General features: G+C 50.1%; 2 protein-coding genes and 1 pseudogene across 2 annotated transcripts; 2 read left to right on the forward strand and 1 right to left on the reverse strand.

Annotated features, from left to right (window-relative positions):
* Window positions 1-677: 677 nt before the first annotated feature.
* Window positions 678-15,434, reverse strand: LOC120696991 (annotated as a pseudogene).
* Window positions 2,752-4,499, forward strand: LOC120696992. Its single transcript, XM_039980073.1, has 2 exons — window positions 2,752-3,345; window positions 3,879-4,499. The coding sequence occupies exons 1-2, from the start codon at window positions 3,061-3,063 to the stop codon at window positions 4,248-4,250; spliced, it is 657 nt and encodes a 218-aa protein (XP_039836007.1). The 5' UTR covers window positions 2,752-3,060; the 3' UTR covers window positions 4,251-4,499.
* Window positions 15,435-17,497: 2,063 nt separating the features above from the next.
* On the forward strand, window positions 17,498-23,131 carry LOC120696994 (adenylylsulfatase HINT3-like). Its single transcript, XM_039980074.1, has 7 exons — window positions 17,498-17,893; window positions 18,119-18,174; window positions 21,428-21,485; window positions 22,025-22,091; window positions 22,207-22,262; window positions 22,398-22,451; window positions 22,585-23,131. The coding sequence occupies exons 1-7, from the start codon at window positions 17,630-17,632 to the stop codon at window positions 22,711-22,713; spliced, it is 684 nt and encodes a 227-aa protein (XP_039836008.1). The 5' UTR covers window positions 17,498-17,629; the 3' UTR covers window positions 22,714-23,131.
* Window positions 23,132-23,417: the final 286 nt, after the last annotated feature.

Consider the following 23,417-nt stretch of genomic DNA (forward strand, 5'->3'; position numbering starts at 1 on the left):
GGAATTAATAGGGAAAGATGAAGCTTGAATGGATTCATACACGCCCCCAACAACCATGGAGAGGCGCCGTTATTTATTGCTGCTGTTGGCACTGGTGCGCACAGGAATGAGGAGAGGATGGATCCTGACATCCGAATTCTTAGAATAAATTTGATATTTTAAAATAAATATGTTTAAAATTTTATACTAATCTTTTTTTTATATTATCAAGCATATTATTACACATAAGAATAAAATTTTGTATAGATTTTTTATGTATTATTTGCTCCATACAATTAAAAAAGTGAAAAAAGATTCGAATCTGTATCCGATCCGTATTCAAATTTTTATATCTATTATTTGAGAATATATATGATAAATTTGAGGTTTAGTTTTTATGAATCTTTACAAGATCAATGTTAAATACAATGCTATGAATTTATACAGTAAATTTTATATCTTATTTGTCCATAATCGAAAAAAATAACAAAAAATCTGACATTCTAATAAACATCCGAATCCATCCTTCCGCAGGCCGCCCAACACAGCAAGCCATATTTATTCCCCTCCTCGCCCTATTTACTGCGGGGGGTGGGGGGGCTTTCTTGTTGCTCATCAAGATTGAAGAAGAAATGGAGGTCTCTGTTTCACTCTGCTGGGGGTGGCGGAAACGGATGAATAAATACAAGGCATGAATGTGCACCCACAAGCACAAAGAAGCAGTTCATGATTACGGCGCGGAGTTAATGGCGTAGGTATGCAAGTATGATGGTGGTCAGAGGGTACAAGGATGGCCGATTTTAATATGACACGGCAGACGGCACGGTCTGCCTTGCCTTGTGGGTTTCCTTCGTTCGTCACTCTCCTCCAGCAGGATGTATGTGCGTATGTGGCTTCCATGCATGCCTCCATCACTCAATGGCCATGGGCGGCCATGAATATCTATGGAGAGCTGCTGCTGGCCAGTTGCATCTTACTCCTATGCTATCTTGTACAAGATCACACGCATCGCCATCACTTACTACGCCCCGGCCGGCCTGCGCCTGCAGCTATGCTGTTGGATTGTTAATTAGGATGTGTTTAAATTCTATAAAAATTTGGACGAAATTCACTATAGCAATTTTTACCTGAAGATTAGAAGAACTAAATATAATTTATTATAAAAATAATTATACGAATAGTCGAAAATTCACGAGACGAATCTATTAAGCCTAATTAATTTATTATTAGATGTTGTTTACTGTAGCACGATAATCATGGTCTCATTATACTTAAAAGATTCGTCTCGCAATTACACCTGGATTTGTGAAATGAGTTTTGTCAGTTGTTCACATTTAATACTCCTAATTAATAGTCAAACGTTCGAACTTACTATAACGATGAAAAAATTTGGTATGTAAACATACCTTAGAGCATCTCTAAGAGCTTTTGTATCTTGGGTGAGTTTTCTAAAAAAGAAAAGAAAGACAAAAAAACTCTTATCCAACAGAAACTCTACCCACCTCATCTTCTATCCTCGTTTTCTATCCAGGGGTGCCGCTAGATATCTTTGCCTACACGCTAAGCGCTAGCTATTATTCCTTTTTGGATTTTGGAGAAGCCGTTGAATTTCATCTTTTTTTACTAGGTATTTCGTTTTATATAATAAAAAAAGGGCGTACCCAGTGCCGTAGGCTTTCCCGCACTGTGCGGGGTCTGGGGAAGGGTTGTCTTTAAGTCCCAAGCCTTACCCACACAAATGTGCAGAGGCTGGGGCTCGAACCCGGGACCTTCCAGTTATTTCGTTTTATATAATAGCTATATTAAAATTTTAATTATTCATAGATACAAAAATTCTCAAAGGTGCTCTTAATGTACAATATCAGCAGCGGCGGCAGTAGAGGCACTGTGTTGCATTTGCAGTCGATGGCCTTGGAAGCACTGCAGCTAGCTCCAACTGTTGGACGTGCACCACCGGTTTCAGCTGGTTCCCCATTGGACGGGAGCTAGCCGCTGCATACGTGCACTAAATTCCGTGCACTGTTGTTTCCTAGCGGCCTCGCCTATGCAGAGATAGTGTGGGTTGTTGCAATCTGTGTTGTGTGGACTGAACGGCGGCCGCAGATACCATTATTGTGCCCGGTGTGTGTTCTCTAAGCACATGATAATATGTGACTGTCAAAAAAAAAGATGATAATATAATGTGCCTTCCAATAAGTGTGTATGTTCATCTGAATTCGTTCAAGATCAAGGTGCTAATGACCTCTATTCATCAGTAGTCGATCTGCAAGCTACATACGAGTACCCTCCTCCCCTCCTTCCCCTTAACTCCGGTCCGGTTCAACCCCCCGCACTGATGACTGCCGAACCGGCTGGGTCAGTTACACCACCCGGCCCAACTTCTCAACAATCGAACCACCAACATCACCTCAAGTTACAGCAGCCGCTGTTGCCTCCAGGCCAGGCCAGCTCAGTCAGCTCTGCTGCTGCCGATCCTCTTCAAATCCTACCGGCTAGCAGCCTACTACACCGCAGCGGCTTCTCTTACAAGGCAAGCAACGCGAGCGAGGCCGCCCTGGCACGGCTAGTAGATTGTGTGGCTGCTCTCCTGGGCTGGGCTGGGCTGCGGCGTTATGACGTGCACTGTGCAGTCCGGGCATGTAGAAGTAGAGCAAGGCAAGGCAAGGCCCTCCTCCGATCCCTTATTAAATGGGGGACGGGAGGAGGTGGAGAGATTTGCGTCATTTAAGGTCACTCTAGCTAGCTCTACTTGTCACCTTCAATGCCCCCGGCCGGCCTGCCCTGCCCTCCCCTCCCCTCCCCTCACGTTAATGCGGGCTGGGTTGGATGAAGGCCATTCAAGAACCCTCGCCTCCCGCCTTCTTTAGTGCCCACGCCCTCCCCTGCATGAGCTCCGTCAGCGGAGCATGACATGACCCCATCAATCAATCAAAACCACCAGGCAGCGGCAGCAGCAGCTACCAGCTGAGCCTCTCTCGATCGCTCACTCGTTCCCCTCCCCTTCCTCTTCCTGGAGCCGCGCGCGTATAAATAGAGCGAGCGGTGTGGTGGCGCTCCATCGGCCAGCAGCCACGATTGATCATGACCACCGAGTTCCTCCGGGTGAAGAAGCTCCACCACCACCAGGAAAACGAGAGCCACCTGAGCCTGAGGAAGAGGATGGAGCTGCAGCCGCCGGAGCTGTCGCTCGCCCCCGCTCCGGCCGCCAGGAGCTCGTCATCCGAGTCCGACGGCACCTCCAGGAAGAAGAGGAAGCACCACGCCGCCGGAGCCGCCTGGGACTGGGAGGACCCGCCTGCAGCGAGCCTGGAGCTGCAGCTCAACGACCCGCTGCCCCTCGACTGGGAGCAGTGCCTCGACCTCCAAGTGAGTGATCGCAACAACTCCATTGATCTCCGATCCCTCTCTAGGGCGGCCACCAGTTGCATCGCATACCATGCTAGGTCTTTGGTTGTATCCAGTCCATGGCTCCCATTAGCTACTAGCTTAATTAATAAAACTACTGTGATCTCTCTAAAAAATAATAGAAAGGCAATTAATATAATTGGTAGCGCTAGCGCTCGCTACATACTACTCCGTACTCCTATTCCTCTTCCTAGGGGAAGTGTCCTGCTGCCGACGTGGCGTGTACGTGAAAAGGGCAACTAGCTAGGCAACAACTGCACGCACATGGCCAGTGGCGGCGACGCGCATGCAACGTGCGTGCCCCTACCATTTTCTGAAACTCGCGATCGAGATCATGGTCCAAAAAGATGAATGGATTGAATGAATGGATGGATGGATGCATGCATGAATGAATGGTGCTGCCATGATTGCCTAATCATTGTATACTTGTATGTATGCCTCTTTGATGCTAGCTTCGTACGATTGTGAATTTCTCTTTCTTTTTGTGCGGGCAGTCGGGGCGGATGTATTACCTCAACAGGAAGACGCTGAGGAAGAGCTGGGTCAGGCCGCGGGAGCAGAGCGTCAACCTGGACCTCAACATCTCCACGCCCGACGGCGTCGTCGCCGCTGCTCCCGACGAGGACGCCGAGCCGGCCAAGAGGCCCGCCGGCGGCGGCGCCGTGATGAGCTCCGGAGGCAACAACATGGTGGCCGTGCCGTGCGCTAACTGCCACCTCCTCGTCATGCTCTGCAAGGCCTCCCCCTCCTGCCCCAACTGCAAGTTCGTGCAGCCGCTAGCGCCCGTCACGCCGCGGCCGGCGGCGGCGCACCGGAGGCTCGACGCCACCATCAAGCCGCTGGAGACCCTGAGCCTTCTCCACTAGGCGCGCCGCGCACGTCGCCAGCAGCAGCATATGATCGTAGAAAGCAAAACCCTAGTAGAGTAGCAATCATGGTGCATGGGTTAGTGTACTTAGTACTTGGGCATGACTATTGGCTAATGTAAGCAGCATGCTAATCATGTTAAGCATAAAACGCTGAGATGCCAGTTGCAAGAAAAACCCATGTAAATGTGCCGATCGAGCAGGCAGTCAAATAATAGTAATTAATGGCGACAGATCGATGCGGTAGCAGCTCGTTTGGGCCATGTTTGGTTAGGTGTCAAATCAAATTTGCACTAAAAAACGAATGTCCGCATGGAGTACTAAACGAAGTTTATTTGTAAAACCTTTTTAGGAATGGGTGTATCTTTTCGAGACGAATCTAATGAGCCAAGTTTCATCATGATTGACTACAGTGATGCTACAGTAACTGCGCTCAATCATCCTCTAATCGTGCGGTCAAAGGCCTCATTAACTAGAGCAACTGCTACAGTACCATAATTGTGGAGGTAATTTTGTAATTAGACTTTATTTAATATCTCTAATTAGTGGTCAAAGCATCATTTCTCTCTCATCAAAATATTTTCACACTTCATCCAAACATGGCCTTGCTAGAGACCGGATGTATTCAGATACACGCGTCAGAGCAAGTATTACCGCAGGGGAAGAGCCGGCTGAATCCTCCCTGGCGGAGAGAGAAACAGGGAGTGTAGCGAGCGTTTCGCGAGACGGCGGCTGGAAGCGGGCGAAGACGCGCGCTGTGTTCCCATTCGCTGCTCGGCTGGTGCGCTCCTTTCCATTGGCTGCCGTCGTTTTCGTGCTGCGGCTGCTGAATAAAAAAAGGCAACCTCCAGCTGAGCTGGAGCTCGCATCCACGGACCACGGGCAAGCGGGCGGCGTTATAAGGGGGTGTTTAGTAACAGGGACTTCAAAAAAGTCCCAGGGACTTTTTAGTATTTAGAAGTATTAAATAAATATTAATTATAAAACTAACTGCAGAACCCTGGGGCTAAACTGCGAGACGAATCTAATGATGTATCTTAATCTATGATTAGCGAATGGTTACTGTAGCATCACTGTAGCCAATCATCGATTAATTAGGCTCATTAGATTCGTCTCGCGAAAAAGCACTCAGCTGTCTTGCTCGCAGGCACAGTCAGTACGCACACTGTTAGCTGCTGCCTGCACGCACCGCTGCTGCAACAGCAAGCTTCAATGAAACTGAGGCGGCAATCAGACAGTGAATGTGTCGTCCTTTTGCACGCCTTGCGCTTCCTCACCAATCCCCATTGACTGCCAGCACCGCTCCAGAGCTAGCGTAAAACTGCTGGGAGGAGGCAGTAGATTTGGGCGCGGTATGAATGCCGCACCGACTGGATAGATCCGTGGTCGAGCAAATGAGCACGCGCGAACGTACGTTCTATTCCCTTTCCCCTGTCTCCTATGCCCAAAACAGATGGGGTTAGGTGCTGGCTGGAGTGAATAAGCGCCTGATCGAGTGGTGCTACAGGTGCCTGAGTGCTGGTGTGTTAGATAATTACCCATGTTCTAGCTTGTCTAGATTCTATGCTGTAGAGACTCTTACTTCTGTTCAGTCAAGACTGCCTCTTTAATGTTGGGCGGCAAACACTATTATATATATAGTAGCAGCTGCAGTTGTCAGCATAGTAGCAGTGTTAACTAATAGTAGCAGCAGTAGCTAATAGTGGTAGAGACTGCATAACACTATAGCGTCTTATCTTGTAAATGCTCACATTGTCTACTTGTGTCTATAAAAGGAGAGCAGCTGCAGCTCACAGATTAAGTAGCTCCACTTCGTGTGCTCTTCCTGAGTCCTTCCTCTCATCTTCTTCCACCTGCAAGTAAGAGGGTGTTGTGTGTGAGAGAGAGTGCCAACAACTGGTATCAGAGCTTGAGTTATCGAGCCTGGTGGCCATGGCTTCCCTGGATCGTGAGCATGGGCGCGGGCGTTCCCCGGGGCGACGTCGTGGCGAGACGACGTACGTCGTGAAGAAGACGGTGCGGGACGTCGGCGGCGCGCAGTACCCCATGCTCACTCGCACGAACTACGCCGAGTGGGTGGTGCTGATGAAGGTGATGCTCAAGGCGAGGCGTCTGTGGGCGGCGGTGACTGTGGGCACCGCCGACGAAGAAGATGACCAATCGGCCATGGAGGCCATCCTCAAGTCTGTGCCGGCTGAGTACATCGTCCCGCTCGGCGCCAAGGACTCCGCCAAGGAGGCTTGGGAGAGCTTGGAAACGATGCGGCTGGGCGGCGACCGCGTGCGCAAGGCGAAGGCGCAGCAGCTCAGGCGGGAGTACGAGGCTATCGCGTTCCGCGATGGCGAAGCCATTGAGGACTTCGCGCTGCGGCTCACTTCTCTGGTGAGCCAGCTAGCAATGGTCGGCGTCGACATCGGCGAGGAGGAAGCGGTGGCCAAGTACCTGCGGGTCGTGCCGCCCCGGTTCGCGCAGATCGCGCTCTCGATCGAGACGCTGCTCAACATGAGCACGCTCTCGATCGAGGACGTAACCGGGCGACTCAAGGCGGTCGAGGATCGCGCGGAGTCCTTCGCCCGCACAACTGCCGGTGGCCAGCTGCTGCTCACGGAGGAGCAGTGGGCGGCGCGCCTGCGCGAGAGGAAGCAGGGGAGGGCACCTCTGTTTCGCGCAGCGGCGGCGGAGTCGGCGCGCGCGGCAGGCGGCGCGGCAAGCCACGACGGAAGGCGGAGGGCGCCGGCAAGGACGGCGGCGACCGTGTCGCCGACAAGGATCGTTGCCTCAATTGCGGCAAGATCGGGCACTGGGCCTGCAACTGCAAAGAGCCGCGGCGCCAGGAGCGGGCGCATCTCGCTCAGGATGATGAGGAAGAGCCTGTACTGCTCATGGCGCAGGAATCTGCGCCATCAACACCGAGGCAGAGGACCGCGGCGGGCACGTCGAGCTCGACGAGCCGCGCGCGTGGGTCAACCTCGGGCGAGCAGAGGAGGCAGAGGAGATGTGGTACCTCGACACCGGCGCGAGCAACCACATGACCGGGAACCGCGCGGCCTTCTCCGAGCTCGACACCGGAGTCGTCGGCACCGTAAAGTTCGGGGACAACTCCGGCGTCGACATCCGGGGGCGCGGCACGGTCGTGTTCCAGTGCAAGGCCGGCGAACACAAGGCGCTGACGGATGTGTACTACATCCCCAAGCTCCGGAGCAACATCGTCAGCATTAGCCAGCTCGACGAGCGAGGCTGCCAGGTGCTAATCAACGGCGGCGTGCTCCGGATCAGGGACCAAGAGCAGAAGCTGCTTGCCAAGGTGGAGCGGAGCAGGAACCGGCTCTACACCCTGGCGCTACGCATTGCGCGCCCGGTGTGCCTGGCGGCGTGGTGCGACGACACGGCATGGCGCTGGCACGCGCGCTTCGGCCACCTGAGCTTCGATGCTCTGGCACGCAGATGGCGCGGCAAGGCATGGTGCGCGGGCTGCCGCTGATCGAGCACGCCGGCGAGCTCTGCGACAGCTGCCTTGCCGGGAAGCAGAGGAGGCTGTCGTTCCCCAAGAAGGCGAGCTACCGCGCCGCGGACGTCCTCGAGCTCGTCCATGGCGACCTCTGCGGGCCAATCACACCGGCAACGCACGGCAGGCGGCGCTACTTCCTGCTCCTGGTGGATGATTGCAGCCGCTTCATGTGGCTGCACCTCTGTCGAGCAAGGATGAGGCGCCGGCGGCCATCAAGGAGTTCCAGGCGCAGGTGGAGACGGAGACGGGGAAGAAGCTGCGCGTGCTGCGGACGGATCGCGGCGGCGAGTTCACCTCGGTCGAGTTTGGCCTCTACTACGCCGGACATGGCGTGGAACGCCACCTCACGACGCCATACTCGTCGCAGCAGAACGGCATCGCCAAGAGGAGGTACCAGACGGTGGTCGGTATGGCCAGGAGCATGTTGAAGGCCAAGAAGATGCTGGCGGCGTTCTAGGGCGAGGCGGTGAGCACGACAGTTTTCATCCTGAACCGCGCACCTACCAAGAGCTTGGAGGCCACGACGCCATTCGAGGCCTGGCACGGGAGGAAGCCGGATGTGTCCTTCCTCAGGACATTCGGCTGCGTCGGGCACGTGAAGAAGACAAAGCCCAACCTCGCCAAGCTAGAAGACAGAAGCACTCCCATGGTGTTCCTAGGGTACGAGCGCGGGAGCAAGGCTTACTGGCTCTACGACCCGGCCAGCGGCTAGGTGGTCGTGTCCCACGACGTCGTCTTCGACGAGGCAGCATGCTGGGGCTGGGAGTCCGGCGATGGGGAAGCGACGCCAGGCGGCCTGAGCAGCTCCTTCACCGTCGAGTACATGGTATACTCCGGTGCGGGGGAGCTGGCTCAAGACGAGGCGGAAGGGACACCCTCGAGCGAGGCGGAAGGGACACCCTCGAGCGAAGCGGAAGGGACACCCTCGAGCGAGGCGCAGGGGGCACCCTCGAGAAATGCGCAAGGGGCACCCTCGAGCGAGGCGCAGGGGACAACCTCGACCGCGGGGCAGGGGACTCCGATCTCCGCCGCAACAAGCACCGCTTCGTCGATTCGCTTCGTCACGCCTCCGCCGAGCGCCTCCTCGAACATCAACACCGATTACTCCGGCGAGCCCCTTCGATTCCGCATGGTGGACGACCTCGTCGGCACGAGTCCGCCAGGGCAGGCGGCCCGCGAGCTGGACGACCTCGAGCTGCATCTGGGCAGCGCAGAGGAACCGCCAAGCCTCGCTGCAGTGAGCAGGAGGCATGCTGGCGGGCGGCGATGCTGGAAGAGATGGCGGCGGTGGAGGAGAATCGCACCTGGGAGCTGGTGGATCCGCCGGCCGGTTGCCGGCCGATTGGGCTCAAGTGGGTGTTCAAGGTGAAGCGGAACGAGCGCGGCGAAGTGGTGCGGCACAAGGCGCTGCTTGTTGCCAAGGGATTCGTGCAGCGTGAGGGCATCGACTTCGAGGAAGTCTTTACGCCGGTGGCGCGTATGGAGTCCGTGTGCCTGCTGCTGGCGCTGGCGGCCGGGAGGAGCTGGAAGGTCCACCACTTGGACGTGAAGTCCGCGTTCCTCAACGGAGAGCTCGCCGAGGAGGTGTACGTGCAGCAGCCGCCGGGATTCCTCATCGCCGGCGAGGAGCACAGGGTGCTCCGCCTGCGCAAGGCCCTGTACGGGCTGCGTCAGGCGCCACGCGCGTGGAACATCAAGCTCGACGCCAGCCTCGCGTCGCTCGGCTACAGCAAGTGCGCCACCGAGCACGCCCTCTACACGCGACGGTCGAGAGGAGGACTGGTGATCATCGGCGTGTACGTCGACGATCTCATCGTCACCGGCGCAGAGCAGCGGGACATCGATGCGTTCAAGGAGAAGATGAAGTCGATGTTCCACATGTCAGACCTCGGCCTGCTCACCTACTACCTCGGCATTGAGGTGGATCAGGGGAGGGACGCCATCACGCTCCGTCAGAGCTCCTACGCTGGGAAGCTGCTGGAGCGGAGTGGGATGGGCGAGTGCAGGGCGTGCCAAACGCCCATGGAGGAAAAGATCAAGCTGTCAAAGGACAGCACTGCTCTCTTGGTGGATGCCACGAGCTACCGGAGAATCGTCGGCGCACTGCGTTACCTCACGCACACGCGGCCGGACATTGGGTTCGCTGTGGGGTACGTGAGCCGGTTCATGGCGGAGCCGCGGGAGGATCACCTCGCAGCGGTCAATCATCTGCTCCGCTATGTGGCAGAGACGCGCGACTACGGGCTCGTCTACCTAAGGAGGAGCAGAGGAGAGCTGGAGCTGATTGGGTTCAGCGATAGCGACATGGCGGGTGACGTTGATGGACGAAGGAGCACGACTGGTGTGCTCTTCTTCCTTGGAGCGTGCCCGATCTCCTGGCAATCGATGAAACAGAAAGTCGTCGCGCTGAGCACTTGCGAGGCAGAGTACATGGCGGCGGCGGCGGCATGTTGCCAGGGAGTTTGGCTGGGGCGGCTGCTGGCAGAGCTCACTGGAGAAGAAGCTCGGGCACCTGTCCTGATGGTGGACAACCTGTCCGCCATCGCCTTAGCAAAGAACCCCGTCCACCACAACCGGAGCAAGCACATCGACACCAAGTATCACTTCATCCGTGATTGCGTCGACGGTGGACAGATCAAGCTCGAGTATGTCGAGACAGATCGACAGCTCGGGCACATCCTCACCAAGCCACTTAGGCGCGTTCGACTTACAGAGTTGAGGACCAAGATTGGAGTTGAGGAGATCAAGCAAGAGCAGTGCAATTAGGGGAAGAATTGTTAGATAATTACCCATGTTCTAGCTTGTCTAGGTTCTACGCTGGTAGGAGCTCTTGCTCCTGCTCAGTCAAGACTGCCTCTTCAATGTTGGGCGGCAAACACTATTGTACTATTGTGTATAGTAGCAGCTGCAGTTGGCAGCATGGTAGTAGTAGTGACTAGTAGTAGCAGCAGTAGCTAGTAGTGGTAGAGGCTGCATAACACTATAGCGCCTTACCTTGTAAATGCTCACCTTGTCTACTTGTGTCTATAAAAAGAGAGCAGTTGCAGCTCACAGATTAAGCAGATCCACTTCGTGTGCTCTTTCTGAGTCATTCTTCTTCCTTTCATCTTCTTCTTCCACTTACAAGCAAGAGGGTGTTGTGTGTATGAGGGAGTGCCAACATGGTGGTCATAGGAAGGGATGAGGGCTCCTAGGATCATGGCCATGGATGCAAGTGCAAGCTGCAAAAAAAAAGCTAGCTAGTACTGCTGAGTGCTGAGCACCACTCACTACAACCGCCAGCAGCCAGCAGGAAGTGCAGAAAGAAACAACTCCCCATGCTGATCTTCTACAGCTGGATGCCTGCTGATGACACTGGAAATGCATGGCAATGTGTGCAATGCGACCAGGGTTTTTTTTTAATCTTCTTCTGAATTGAGTTTGTTCCTGTAATTTTGTACCTAGAGTTTTGCATGGATGTAGACCGGCCGTGCCTTTATTTGCCTAGTATATATACCTTACAAGTTTTCAAGAATTTCTGAAAAGATTGCACACTTGATCTTGTCCTAACCTGCATCATTTTCACTAGATTTGTGGTCCCTTACACAACAGAAGACAAATACTGACAACAGTGAGCATGTTCGAGTTGAACTGACCACAGTGACATGTAATTGCACCCATGGACTGTCGAAATACTATGACAAACAGTGGCATGTGGCGCCACGGTGTGCCCGATGGATATGTATGAATCACCGCAAAGGTGGCATTCAATTAGGTTGGCGTTTATGCCATATTAGGCTGCCGGTCGCCACGAAAGTTAGGTGGTGGTTTCTCAGTTGCCCATCTATCTATGATGAATTTGGATAGGCCTTCAAGTGGTAGTACAATCTTATAGTACACTAGGTATTATAGCACACAGAGCGAACATCTTTTTAGTTATGCATTTGTTGATGGAATGAACTTAGGCCCTGTTTAGTTCCCACCCCGTAAACGCATTAAAGTGAAAAAGAATCTTGCTAATTTGAAATACTAAATGAAGTCTATTTACAAAACTTTTTGCATGGTTGGGCTGTAAATCGCGAGACGAATCTAATGAGCCTACTTAATTCATAATTTGCAACATTGATGCTACAGTAACCATCCGCTAATTGTTGCTTAATCATGGATTAATTAGCATCATTAGATTCGTCTCGCGATTTACAACCCATCTGTGCAAAAAGTTTTGTAAATAGACTTCATTTAGTACTTCAAATTGGCAAGATTCCCACACAAAAAATTTTGCGTTTACAGGTAAAACGAACTAAACAAGGCCTTACCCTACCATAACTAACTAACCGCAATCCGCAATAGCATTACACAATTGTTCATGCATCTGATGGTCAAAGTCTCAGAGAAGACGAAGGCATGATGCCGATGCATGCTTGGAGACATGGTCAGCATCAATCATCAGTCAGCACAGTACTGGGAGTCTAATTCTGCGGTCTACACGACAGTCAGTCTCAGAGAAGATGAAGGCATGATGCTGATGCATGCTTATAGACATGGTCAGCATCAGTCAGTCAGCACATTACCGTGAGTCTAATTCCGCGGTCTACACGACAGTCATGTGCTGGTGATGTAAGATGAGTTGAGCGGTTAAGCCACAAGCAAAACACAGCTCTGGTTTCTAGATTTACCAAAGGATTATTTGGGTTGTTTTGTGATCTTTTTTTAGATTAAGGGAAAAAACCGGTCTTGAACATTAACAGGCGAATGTCTACGACCACATGTTTTGTGATCCTATGACTCTAGATTTGCCATGTTGCATGTATTGGATGGGCACAAAACAGATCAGATGAGTATATCTTGGACTAGGATCAGAGCTAATTGACTGGTTATTTCGTACTTTCCTGATGTCCCAGGGAGTATAGAAGATATCAAATGACTCCATTATAGCTAGTAGTTTCTTGAGGCGACAAGGCATGCCTTCTAAACAGAAACACACCCTATGTTTTTCTACTCCAGTGGTAACCTTCAGAATTCCCGTGGATGCATTTTGCGGCATATTTGTGATATATTTCAAAAAGTGGACATATGGTACCATACTATCATCACTTGTATAACTTCACAGATTAATTTAACAGAAAAAACTCTGATGCATCTAACCTGAATCATATAGACGAAGGCATTCTGCTGATGCGGCAACTAGGACATCTGAAAAGGAGACACTCCACGTCTCCACCTAAGAAAAGCTCCACATCATGCGATTCACACCTATAGCCAAATCGTAACATAGTTGAAGCATATACATGATAAAAACATACTAATTAAATAATCTATAGATACAAACATGAAACAAAGCTACAAGAGAACTTACACAGTTAGTTGTTGAGAAAGAGCAGTCAGATTTGAGTTGAGTTCATTAAAACAACACAATCTGTTCCACATGCCACACATCTGACTGAAATCGGGATTTTCGTGCAACAGTAACAGTGATTGACCCTCAGATATGGGCTACTCTGCTTTCTCGACCCGTATACTCTGCTTCTTTTAAAGCTTTAACAATATGAACTCATCTGACTTTCAGGCCACAATGCATGAACCAAGTGCAAAACAGTACAATGTCAAAGAAAATATGGTCATCAGTAAACTGAGCGTCAAATATATAAAATCATGTGTGCTTCTACCTTCTCCTTTTCTTTCTACAGTCAAAGCCAATTACGAGGTGAATGAATGGGGGAGCAAAGTCTCAGCAGACACATCAAGCAGGAGGAATATAACCTTTTGATTTTAAATGAATGTAAATATTCTTCAATGCAGCATATATATCTTCCGAGTGGACATGTGAAACATCTGCTGCCAGAAACTCAAGAAACTTTCCATCCACTTCGACAGAACTACATCCAGGATTCTTCTTTACACCTCTATCTCTCATCACTGTCCTCAGCATCCTCACCTGGTCCCATTTGCTTTTACTTGCATATATTTGGCTCATAAGTACATAGATTCCACTGTCAGAAGGATCTAGCTCAGCAAGCTTAGCTGCAGCATATTCACCAATCTCAACTTTACAATGCATTCTGCATGCGTTTAAAAGAGCACCCCAACCAGCCACATCAGCTCCAGTTGGCATACTTCTAGCAACTTCAAATGCCTCTTCTACAAGCCCAACTTTACCCAAAAGATCAATCATGCAAGCATAATGTTCAGCCCTGGGTTCAATCCCATAAACTACCTTCATTTCTTTGAAATGGCGCTGCCCTTCAGAAACTGATCCACTATGGCTGCAAGCAGAAAGTACCCCAATATATGTGATCTCATCAGGCAAAATACTAGTTGCTTTCAACTGCTGAAAGAGATGAAGAGCTTCTTCAGACTGACCATGCGAGGCATGGGCCATGATCACCGAGTTCCAACTTACTGAATTCCTCTCTTCCATGTCGTCAAATAATCTTGATGCTGCACCCACATCTCCGCATTACCTAGATTCACTGTAAGCCTAACCTTATGAGTGACAATGTAAGTCTCATATAGCCAACTACCAAGATCCAAATTCCAAGCAACCCAACTGAGCGCATGCCGACACAACACTCACAAGAGTGGCATCAATCGGCTCCATTCCTGCTGCAATCATGTCGTTGAACATCCTCATCGCTTCGTCCGGTCGATTTGCCTGTGAGTAAGCTGCAATCATGCAACTCCAAGAAACCGTGTTCCTACTAGGCATTTCCTCGAAGAGCTGCACCGCACTCTCCAAATCACCACACTTGGCATAGGCACTGATCATGCTCGTCCAGGAGTACACATCCTTGGCCGCCATTCCCTCAAATACTTCCTTTGCAGAGGCCAAACACCCACGCTTCCCAAACATATCAACCAGCGCATTCTCCAAGTTAACGCTCGTGACAACACCACTGTCAGCAACACAACGATGCACCGTCCTTCCCAAACCCAGTAGCCCCATCTGCCCAACTGCCGAGGCTGCGGCGACCAGTGTCACTCCGTTAGGCGACATGCCTTCCGATACCACCATCCTGCAGAACACCCGCCATGCCTCGTCGGGCATCCCACCGCGCGCGTATCCGTCCACCAGCGTTGTCCACGAGACGACGTCTCGGTCGGGCATTTCGTTGAACACCTTCCGCGCGTCGCGAAACGACATGCTGCTGGCGTACAGATGGACGAGCGCGTTCCCCACGAGCACGCTCTGGCTGAGGAACCCTCGCTTGAGGGCGACGCAGTGGACAGCTTCACCGGGGGACAAGGCGGCGGCGGCTGCTGCTGCTTTGAGGGCGAAGACGAAAGTGCGCGCGTCAGCGGGGCGGCGGTCGCGGAGCACGCGGCGGAAGAGGGCGAGCGCGCGGGCAGGGAGGCCGGCGCGGAGGAAGCCGCGCATCATGGTGGCGAGCATGTAGGCGTTGGGGCCCTCGGCGCACTGGGCGAGGACGGCGGCGGCGTGGGCGGGGCGCGGCGGGTCGGAGAGCGCGCAGAAGGCGAGGAGGCGGGAGGCCGGGAAGCGGTGCGCGGCGAGGCCGGAGACGGTGTGCAGCGCCTGGAGCTGGAGGAGGCGCCGGAAGGAGGCGCAGCGCTCGAGGAGGGAGAGCAGCGGGTGGGTCACCACCAGGTTGCGGTTCGTGTTCCACGCCGGGCGCGGGGGAGGCGCCGTCGCCGCTGGGGCGGGGAAGGGCCGCGGCATCCTCTCGAACGCCAAGCCCCCCCCCCCCCCCCCCCCCCCCCCCCCCCCCCGCGCCGGGATTTGATTGGGCGTGCGATCACTTACCCCCGTGACCCGTTCGTTCAGTTCAGCCGTTCGGAACGCGACGGAGCGGAACGCGAAGAACACGATGGCGGGGCTACCAGAGAACGCCGGCGGCAGCGCGACGGATCCCGCCAGCGGCCAGGCGGCTGCCATATCGCCGAGATCTCCATATCGCCGGCGCAGAATATGTACAAAAGCACCCCCGCGAACGGCGAATCTACAGATAGACGCCTGATTTGCATCTAGCAGGCGATTTCGTAGCAGGTCAGCTGTGTCAACTGTCAAGAGCCCTAATGTAGCATGATCATACAGGTTGCAAACGGGGGCATCATTTCAAATGACTAATTTGCCGTCATTCTACAAGTTCAGGAATCTCTTTGGGACAATCTCTTTTGTACTGAATCATTTCCAAAATGTTGCCCAAGCATTCAAACAAGTCTGCATCATTTCATAGGTTAAACTATCTCGGCTCTTTTCCAAAAAAATTTCATACAATATCCGTCACATCAAATCTTTCGATACATGTATGGAGTAATAAATAGAGTTGAAAAAACAACTAATTGCACAGTCTAACTGATTAGCACGAGATGAATCTTTTAAACCTAATTACTACATAACTGGACATTATTTGTCAAGTAACAACGAAATGTGCTACAATACCAAAACCCAAACTTTTCATCCAGGCGGTGCTGCTGTTGCTAGTGTTCGGCTCTTCAGATTATTGCAACACAACCATGTGCATGATTCTTCAGGAGGGTACAGCCGGTGAGGCAGAGAGGGGATCGGCAACGATCGCAGCGATTTCAGATGTCATTGTCCCGGGTCATGCAAGCAGCTGGTGAGCTGGACGGTCATGTATTTATACATCTCAACACAGGTATTTGTATGGCACATCTAGCAACCAGAAACCAGAAAATGGGAATATGAGCTCTGAGCAAAAGAACTACACTACACTACGAAGTGTTGCCAACAATCCACAGCAGCGAAGACTACTACTCTTACTAGACTAACATGCCATTATTATTATTTTTTCTTGATGTTGATGTGCTCAGTAGCCAAATTTTAGTTTTCACTTCAATGCATTACCTGGTCCAAAGGCAATACATGATGATAATGATACCGCATTGTCCTCACTTAGCATGTAAATATGTTAAGGTTGCTGCAGTACCAGCTCCCATCTTATGCCCAATAATCTAAAATGGAATGAAAATTGTAGAATTTATGTTAGCCAGAGAAAAATTGGGGGAAGGAGCTAGTGAACCATTATATAACTTCATATATGTGTTAGACCAGTCTCAATGCATAATTTCATTGTACAATTATCTAGAGTAAAAACTAGGTAACCAAGCCAGATGAACTTTATCGGGATGAAATTCCTCTCACATCCTATGAAGCTCTTCTTTCTCTATCCTCATAAATATCCTGCCACATCAGCAAAATTAAATGTTCATGAAACTTTGTTGAAACTCCATTGAAACTAGTCTTACTCTGCTGTTATTTTTTTAACTTTCAGTCATGTCAAACAGATTTATCAAAAGAAAATACAAGAAAAGGTCTTGCTAAGGGTGTAAATGAAGGCACACTTAAAAGCAATCCAAATCAACAGTGACTTCAGTTGACTCAAGATCACCTGTTGTTTACTAGAGCCCAATAGGCCAAACATGGACCACACCTGTCAGCTCGCTTCACATCCGCCTCTTCTCCTCTTTTTAACCCACTTACCACCGGAATCCACAACTCTTGGTCCCACTTGTCTGTGTAACGAAATCCGGCCGAAAACCACGTCGTCTTCGCGCGCGGCTGACGAGCACCGACAGGTGGGCCCGATACGAAGGCTGGACCCATACGTCAGTAGTGCACCGCACAGTCGCCTCTCGCCAGCACGCACATTGTCACGGGGGCCCGCCCCCGCCGCCCAGAACATCTAATTTGTGGGTCCCCAGTTGACGTTGCCCCACATGTCGGTCAGGTAAACTCCAGGATAAAACGCAGCGACCACACAAGCAAGCGACCACCACCCTCTCTCCCATCTCTTCTCTCCCCACTCCTTTTGATTTGTCCTCTTCCTCTCCCTCCCAACGCCACCGCGCCCGAACTCCAAAGCCCCCGCCCGCGCCCGCCCGGCAGCCACCGCCGCCTCCTCGCCTCACCCAGATGCCGCCGCCACCGGGCTCGTCTGCGCCCGCGCCGGAGCGGCGCCTCGCCGTGCTCCTTTCCCACCTCCGCCCGACCCGCGAGGGCCCGCGCGCCACCATCCGCCTCGCCAGCGCCGAGCGTCACGGGACCGCGGCCGCCGCGGAGGCCGAGGCCGAGGCGGGGCTCTCTGCTTCCCCCTGCGCCACCGGAGGAAGCGGGTCCTCCGGAGGCGGATACTGCGTGTTCTGCGACATCGTCGCGGGCGCCGCACCGGCCTTCAAGGTTTGTTTTCCTTCCCGACTCGCTCAGCCCGCTCTGCTTGCAATCGCGTCGCCACGCGAGGCGCTCTCTGCCTGCCCTGGTTTTCCCAGCCCAGATCGTGGAGTAGCGGCTTTGAATTTGCTCTCGTGGTGGGTGCGTGCGTCGGGTGGGTGTTGATGAACGGGTTGCCTTGCCTGCCTATTGAGTATTGACGAATTCGGTTTGTTGCGTGCTGCATTTTTGCAGCTCTACGAGGATGATGAGTGCGTGTGCATCCTGGATGCTAAACCACTAACAACTGGGTAAGGGTTTAACGCGCTTCTCGCTTGTCAGCTCTACACCATTACTTCGATTTTCTCATTATTGTGCTTAATTAATTTGGTTGAGTTACTTGAAGTGGTGGTGCACACTGATCGCCCACGAGTTGACACGATATAAGCATGTGTGAAATGTGAATTTCTCCTCAGGTCATTCGATTTTACTTGAGTCGAGTGCAGCACGTGGAGCTTTTGTTATTTGTGTGCACCAAATTTTCTATTACTTTGTTTGCGTGCTTGATTAATGTGAATTGGCAAACATTTTTAAAATTATGGCATATTGTGTGCATTCAAGGCATGTCCAGCAACTCGTCCGGCGATGTTATACGGTGCTGAATGTTGGCCTAAAAAAGGCGACATGTCCAGCAACTGAGTGTAGCAGAGATGCGGATGTTGCGGTGGTTTTGCGGGCACACAAGGAGGGATAGAGTCCGGAACGAAGTTATTCGGGATAGGGTCGGGGTGGCACCAATTGAGGAGAAACTTACCTAGCATCGGCTGAGATGGTTTGGACATGTCCAACGAAGGCCTCCTGAGGCGCCGGTGCGTAATGGGGTCCTTGAGCGGATCGATAATGTAAAGAGGGGTAGAGGTAGACCTAAACTGACGTGGGATGAGTCGGTTAAGAGAGACCTTAAGGATTGGAATATCTCTAAAGAGATAGCTTTGGATAGGAGCGCTTGGAGACTAGCTATCAATGTGCCTGAACCTTGAACTTATTTCTTTCGGATTTCATCTCTAGCCTACCCCAACTTGCTTGGGAAAAAAGGCTATGTTGTTGTTGTTGTATTGTGTGCATTCAAGGTTAAGAGGAGATAATTCCCCAGTACCAATGGTAGTTTGGTCTTTTTGTTTGTGCAATTGGCTCTAGATAGTATGGTAGTGCGTGATCCTTGTTTAGAGATTTTTGGTTTTCCACAGTTCAGTAATTCAGTTTCAGTTTAACCATCCGGGCATGTTCATCTGTCAAGCTGCATTTGGATGTGGATACTCATGGTATTATGAGATATTGAAGATGTTACACTTGGTTCACATGATTAGGTCCAAGTATTGTTTGGTTGCCGGAGATTCTTATGCATTCAATAGGTCATCAGATATTAAAGTTTCTACACTAGAATGAGTGAATGACATAATTAATGCCAAGCACAAAAGGAAATGTAACTTCTATATGTCTGGACTGAATGTTTGATATTCAGTCTTTGGATAGATCATAGATGCCATTCATAAATAAATCTTTTCTGTACTTTCAGCTGTAAAAATGCGAAACAATGAAAACTGGGTATGCCACCTTATTGGATCTAGACATCTCTTCTTCTTTTTTGTGTTTGTCATTGTCGGTACCCCAGGACTGGGATACCCCTTCTTGCTGTATCTAGGCAAGAGCCTTGTAGTTATCCTTGACTACGTCCAAACAGCCGGACCCCTGTGGTCCGGAGTCCTGATCTCTCGGCGACGGTTCCGGACCTGCCTCACGGCTGGGAAAGGTCCGGGAACGACGCGTGTCCCGGAAGAGGCGGGCAGCCCAAACAGCCGGGGCTCCGGACCTCCCGAGGGGTTCGGACCCCCGCGGAAGTCCCGGACCCCTCATAGGGTCCCGGACCCCTTGTATGGTAACCGGACCACTCGCTAAGGGAAGAAGTCGACGTCCTGCCTCGGGGTGGTCCGGAGCGACACGTGTCTACAAGCACGACTTTTCAAGGCCGCTTGGTCTCCATACTAAGCCTCACCCACCACTGCATTTATTGTGGTAGGTGGACACCCGCATTGATGCGGTGGAAGCCAAGGCGATTCTTTGATCAGGAAGCACTATTGATCGCGTGTTACCAAGATAGTGGAGCCGCAGGCGCCGCCCACGCCGCGCCTGCCAAGTCTGCCATAACAGATGGATACGACGGCTCGGCTTCACCCATTATGACGCCTACATAATAGCCTCCACAGGCTACGCCGCAAGCTACGCTCCCCCAACGGACACCTTGATGACGGGACAAGAGAAGACCACTGTAGCGCTAGCAGAGCGTATCGGAGGAAAGATCCGTAACCACTGTACCCATCTGAATACTCTGCGTAGTATGCTGCGCAGTCACGTTGGGCCCACCTGTCAGGGCCCCAACGTCCTATGTATCCGCCCCCTTGGTCTATAAAAGGGGGCGCCCGCTAGAAGGAAGACTCAAGCTGGGTGAGAGCTAAGGCCCGGCAGAGGATAGATTCATACACAACAGAGATCAAAACTTCTCCCAGTGGACGTAGGGTATTACGCTCCGGCGGCCCGAACCACTTTAGATCGTGTGTTCTTGTGTGCACGCCTCAGAACTAGATCAGCCCAATCGCCTAGTACCTCCCCGAGTACTCCCTCTCTGGGAATAGGCGGGTGCGCTCCGCCACCCGGCTGTGGGTACCCTAGAAATCCCACGACAGTCATTATTTGTTTTTTTAAAAAGAAAATGTAAATAGCATTTTTCATCCCTCTGTTTGACCTTCAATTCATGCACCAGATGATATATATGGATTTGAAATCTGTGCAATTGTTAGTCCTGTAAAACTACTTCTTTGGTGAGGCTATAAGTTGGAGTGCTGTGGTCCTATGATTGCCTGTGACCTCATACGGCACTGTAGTATTGATCAGCTGAGATATGTTCTCATCTACCAGTGGCACCCTTTTTAAAATGGGTAGCTCTGTAGCAGTTTTTTTTTAATATCTAAACTTCTTATCTCATTATCTGGGTAATGAGCATTTCAATGCTTGCAGACATCAATTCTTCTTTTGGTGACATGTCTTTTGGTGGCTTTTTTATCGTCCAGTTTCCGTTGTACTGCAAAATGTTGTAACATTATTGTAGTGTATTTAAGGAACCATGATGTCTTTTTGAACTAACTTGCATGGAGAAAGCATATCTCTAGAGTTGGAATTGGCATTACATCAATCTTGACTGCAGAAATGAATCTGTTTTAGTAGTGGTTTACATCATAAACATTTTTTTGTATTAGCTAACGTTGTTTATTTCCCCCTTTTATAAGAGTTTAAGGGCATGCCAAATAGTTGTCTGGTGCTGATGTGGCAATGCTGGGTAGCACATTTAAGTTGCCTGCTTAACACTTTCTTAATTGATCCTTCAATTACTGTTACTAGTCTTATCTTCTGCTCCTACTGCATCGCCGTAATGCCATTTGTAACTAAATATCATCACATCATAATGCATTCTCTTAATTAATGATCATTTATTTTGTATTTCCACTGTAGGCATTCCCTGATCATTCCAAAAAGCCATTATCCATCACTGCAAACAACACCACCAACAGTAAGTGTTTATCACAGAAACATAGAATAGCTTCTTTGTTATGCGGTTGACTGGATAAGTTACTTCTTGGGTGGAACATCCTAATTGCTATTTGTATTCCATTGTATACTTTATGTGGAGTTGTGTATCATTATATTAAGAAGAAAATTCTAAATTCTTTGTTAGGGCAATCGTCACTCTTCAGTAATAACCTGAATGGCTTCGATAGGCATTGTACTCTTCATGGTCGATTATCACCGCATTGCTCCAATTTTTGGAGTTTGATCCTTTTTTTTACTTTTGGCATAACTGTTATGCATTTCTATATCCAGAAACTATGTAGAAAATAAATTATACATAATAATGTGTGTGTTGTGGCTCTACGACTCTTGTTTATCAGTTATCACAGCTACATATTTAAATTTATCTTACGCTTCACTATATTTTTCATAGTACATGTTTTATTTTATAATTCATAAGATTGTATGCTGCTTATTTACTTCAATGCAATTGCATTGTTGGGGAGTTATGTAGATTAATCCTTTGTTGTTTAAATTCAGGTACTAGCAGCTATCTGCTCTAAACTGCCACTCCTGGGTACTGCAATAATGAAGGCTACTCAATGTGGTAGGTAAATCACAACTTTATTGGCCTCTTGTTTTATAGCCTGTAAATTATTGGGACAATTAGCTAGTATTCACACTGTCCCCTGATAATAGACCCTAGTATCTTTGTTATGCAGATGCATTCAATGTGCTAATCAACGATGGAGAGAAGGCAGGCCAGGTTATTTTTCACGTGAGTAATATGACATGCTTGCTACAGAATTTTTAACTATCTGACTTTTAAGAAATTATTGTTACTATTAGCTACTAGCTATTCAACATTGAGAATCTGTCTATACCAAGTTTTTCAATAGAGATTTTGTTGCAGACTCATGTCCACATCATTCCCCGTAGCAAAGATGATAACCTGTGGTCTTCAGAGGTAATGAGAAATTTGTCTGCCTCCTTTTATGTCTTAAGTAATTGTAAAAATATGTAGCCTTTGTGCTCCTAATATGAGGGCACTTTCTCACATATTTTTTATTGATACACTGGACTTGTGAACATTTCCACAGACCTACCCAAGGAACCCTATCTCGCATGGCCAGGAAACTAAGGATCTTGTTAGCAGCATCAAGGAAGTGCTCTCTTCTTCCCCTGAAGACTACAGTACTGTAACGTCATCTGCTCCAAAGGGATTCTGAAACAACTCAACAAGACTGTAGATAACCAATTGAAACAAGCATTTTTTTTTACCATCTCATTCAGCTTGAAGAATATTGCTGGAAGATGAATTGATGTACAGCTTCAACTCAGTCACGCCTTGAAATTTTGGTAGTAACTGACAAAAGTACTTGTAGAAGAGGCAAAAGTGGTAGATCTTAAGGTCATAGTTGGTACGGGGTAGTGATCGGAAAGCATCTCGCGAAGAACTGTAAAGATTTGGTTTCTTAAACTTGGTAGGCTTAAGGTTGTGGGGAGTGACTAGTGAGAACTCAGAACCGGCAAGCCTGTGCTGGGCGTAGATGGTGGTTTCCTGCACGGATGTTATGATCTCAGGGATATATGAATGAGTACATATGGTGGAGAATTGAATCACTAGCTGTTTTTCTCGCTGAAGCAGATGAAACTGTAGGTCACTGTGCAAATATTCTCTATCTGTGATTTTACGAATTCCAAATGCCTGCGCGTTGCTGTGGGGTTCAATAATAGCGGGATTTGTGGTATTTCTTCAATGACTATAGAGAAATCAATGATGCATATGAATGGTTGCAATTTATGAAAAGATATTGAGATTGGGGCACAATCCTAACAAACCGCGCTGCAGGGAAAGAGTAACAGTGTGCTAGTCTGCTGGATAATATCAAGCCCACCCATTCGTAAGAAATTCATGGACAGTAGGTAGTAA

Source organism: Panicum virgatum, chromosome 3K (assembly GCF_016808335.1).
Source record: "Panicum virgatum strain AP13 chromosome 3K, P.virgatum_v5, whole genome shotgun sequence".
NCBI classification, from domain to species: Eukaryota; Viridiplantae; Streptophyta; class Magnoliopsida; order Poales; family Poaceae; genus Panicum; species Panicum virgatum.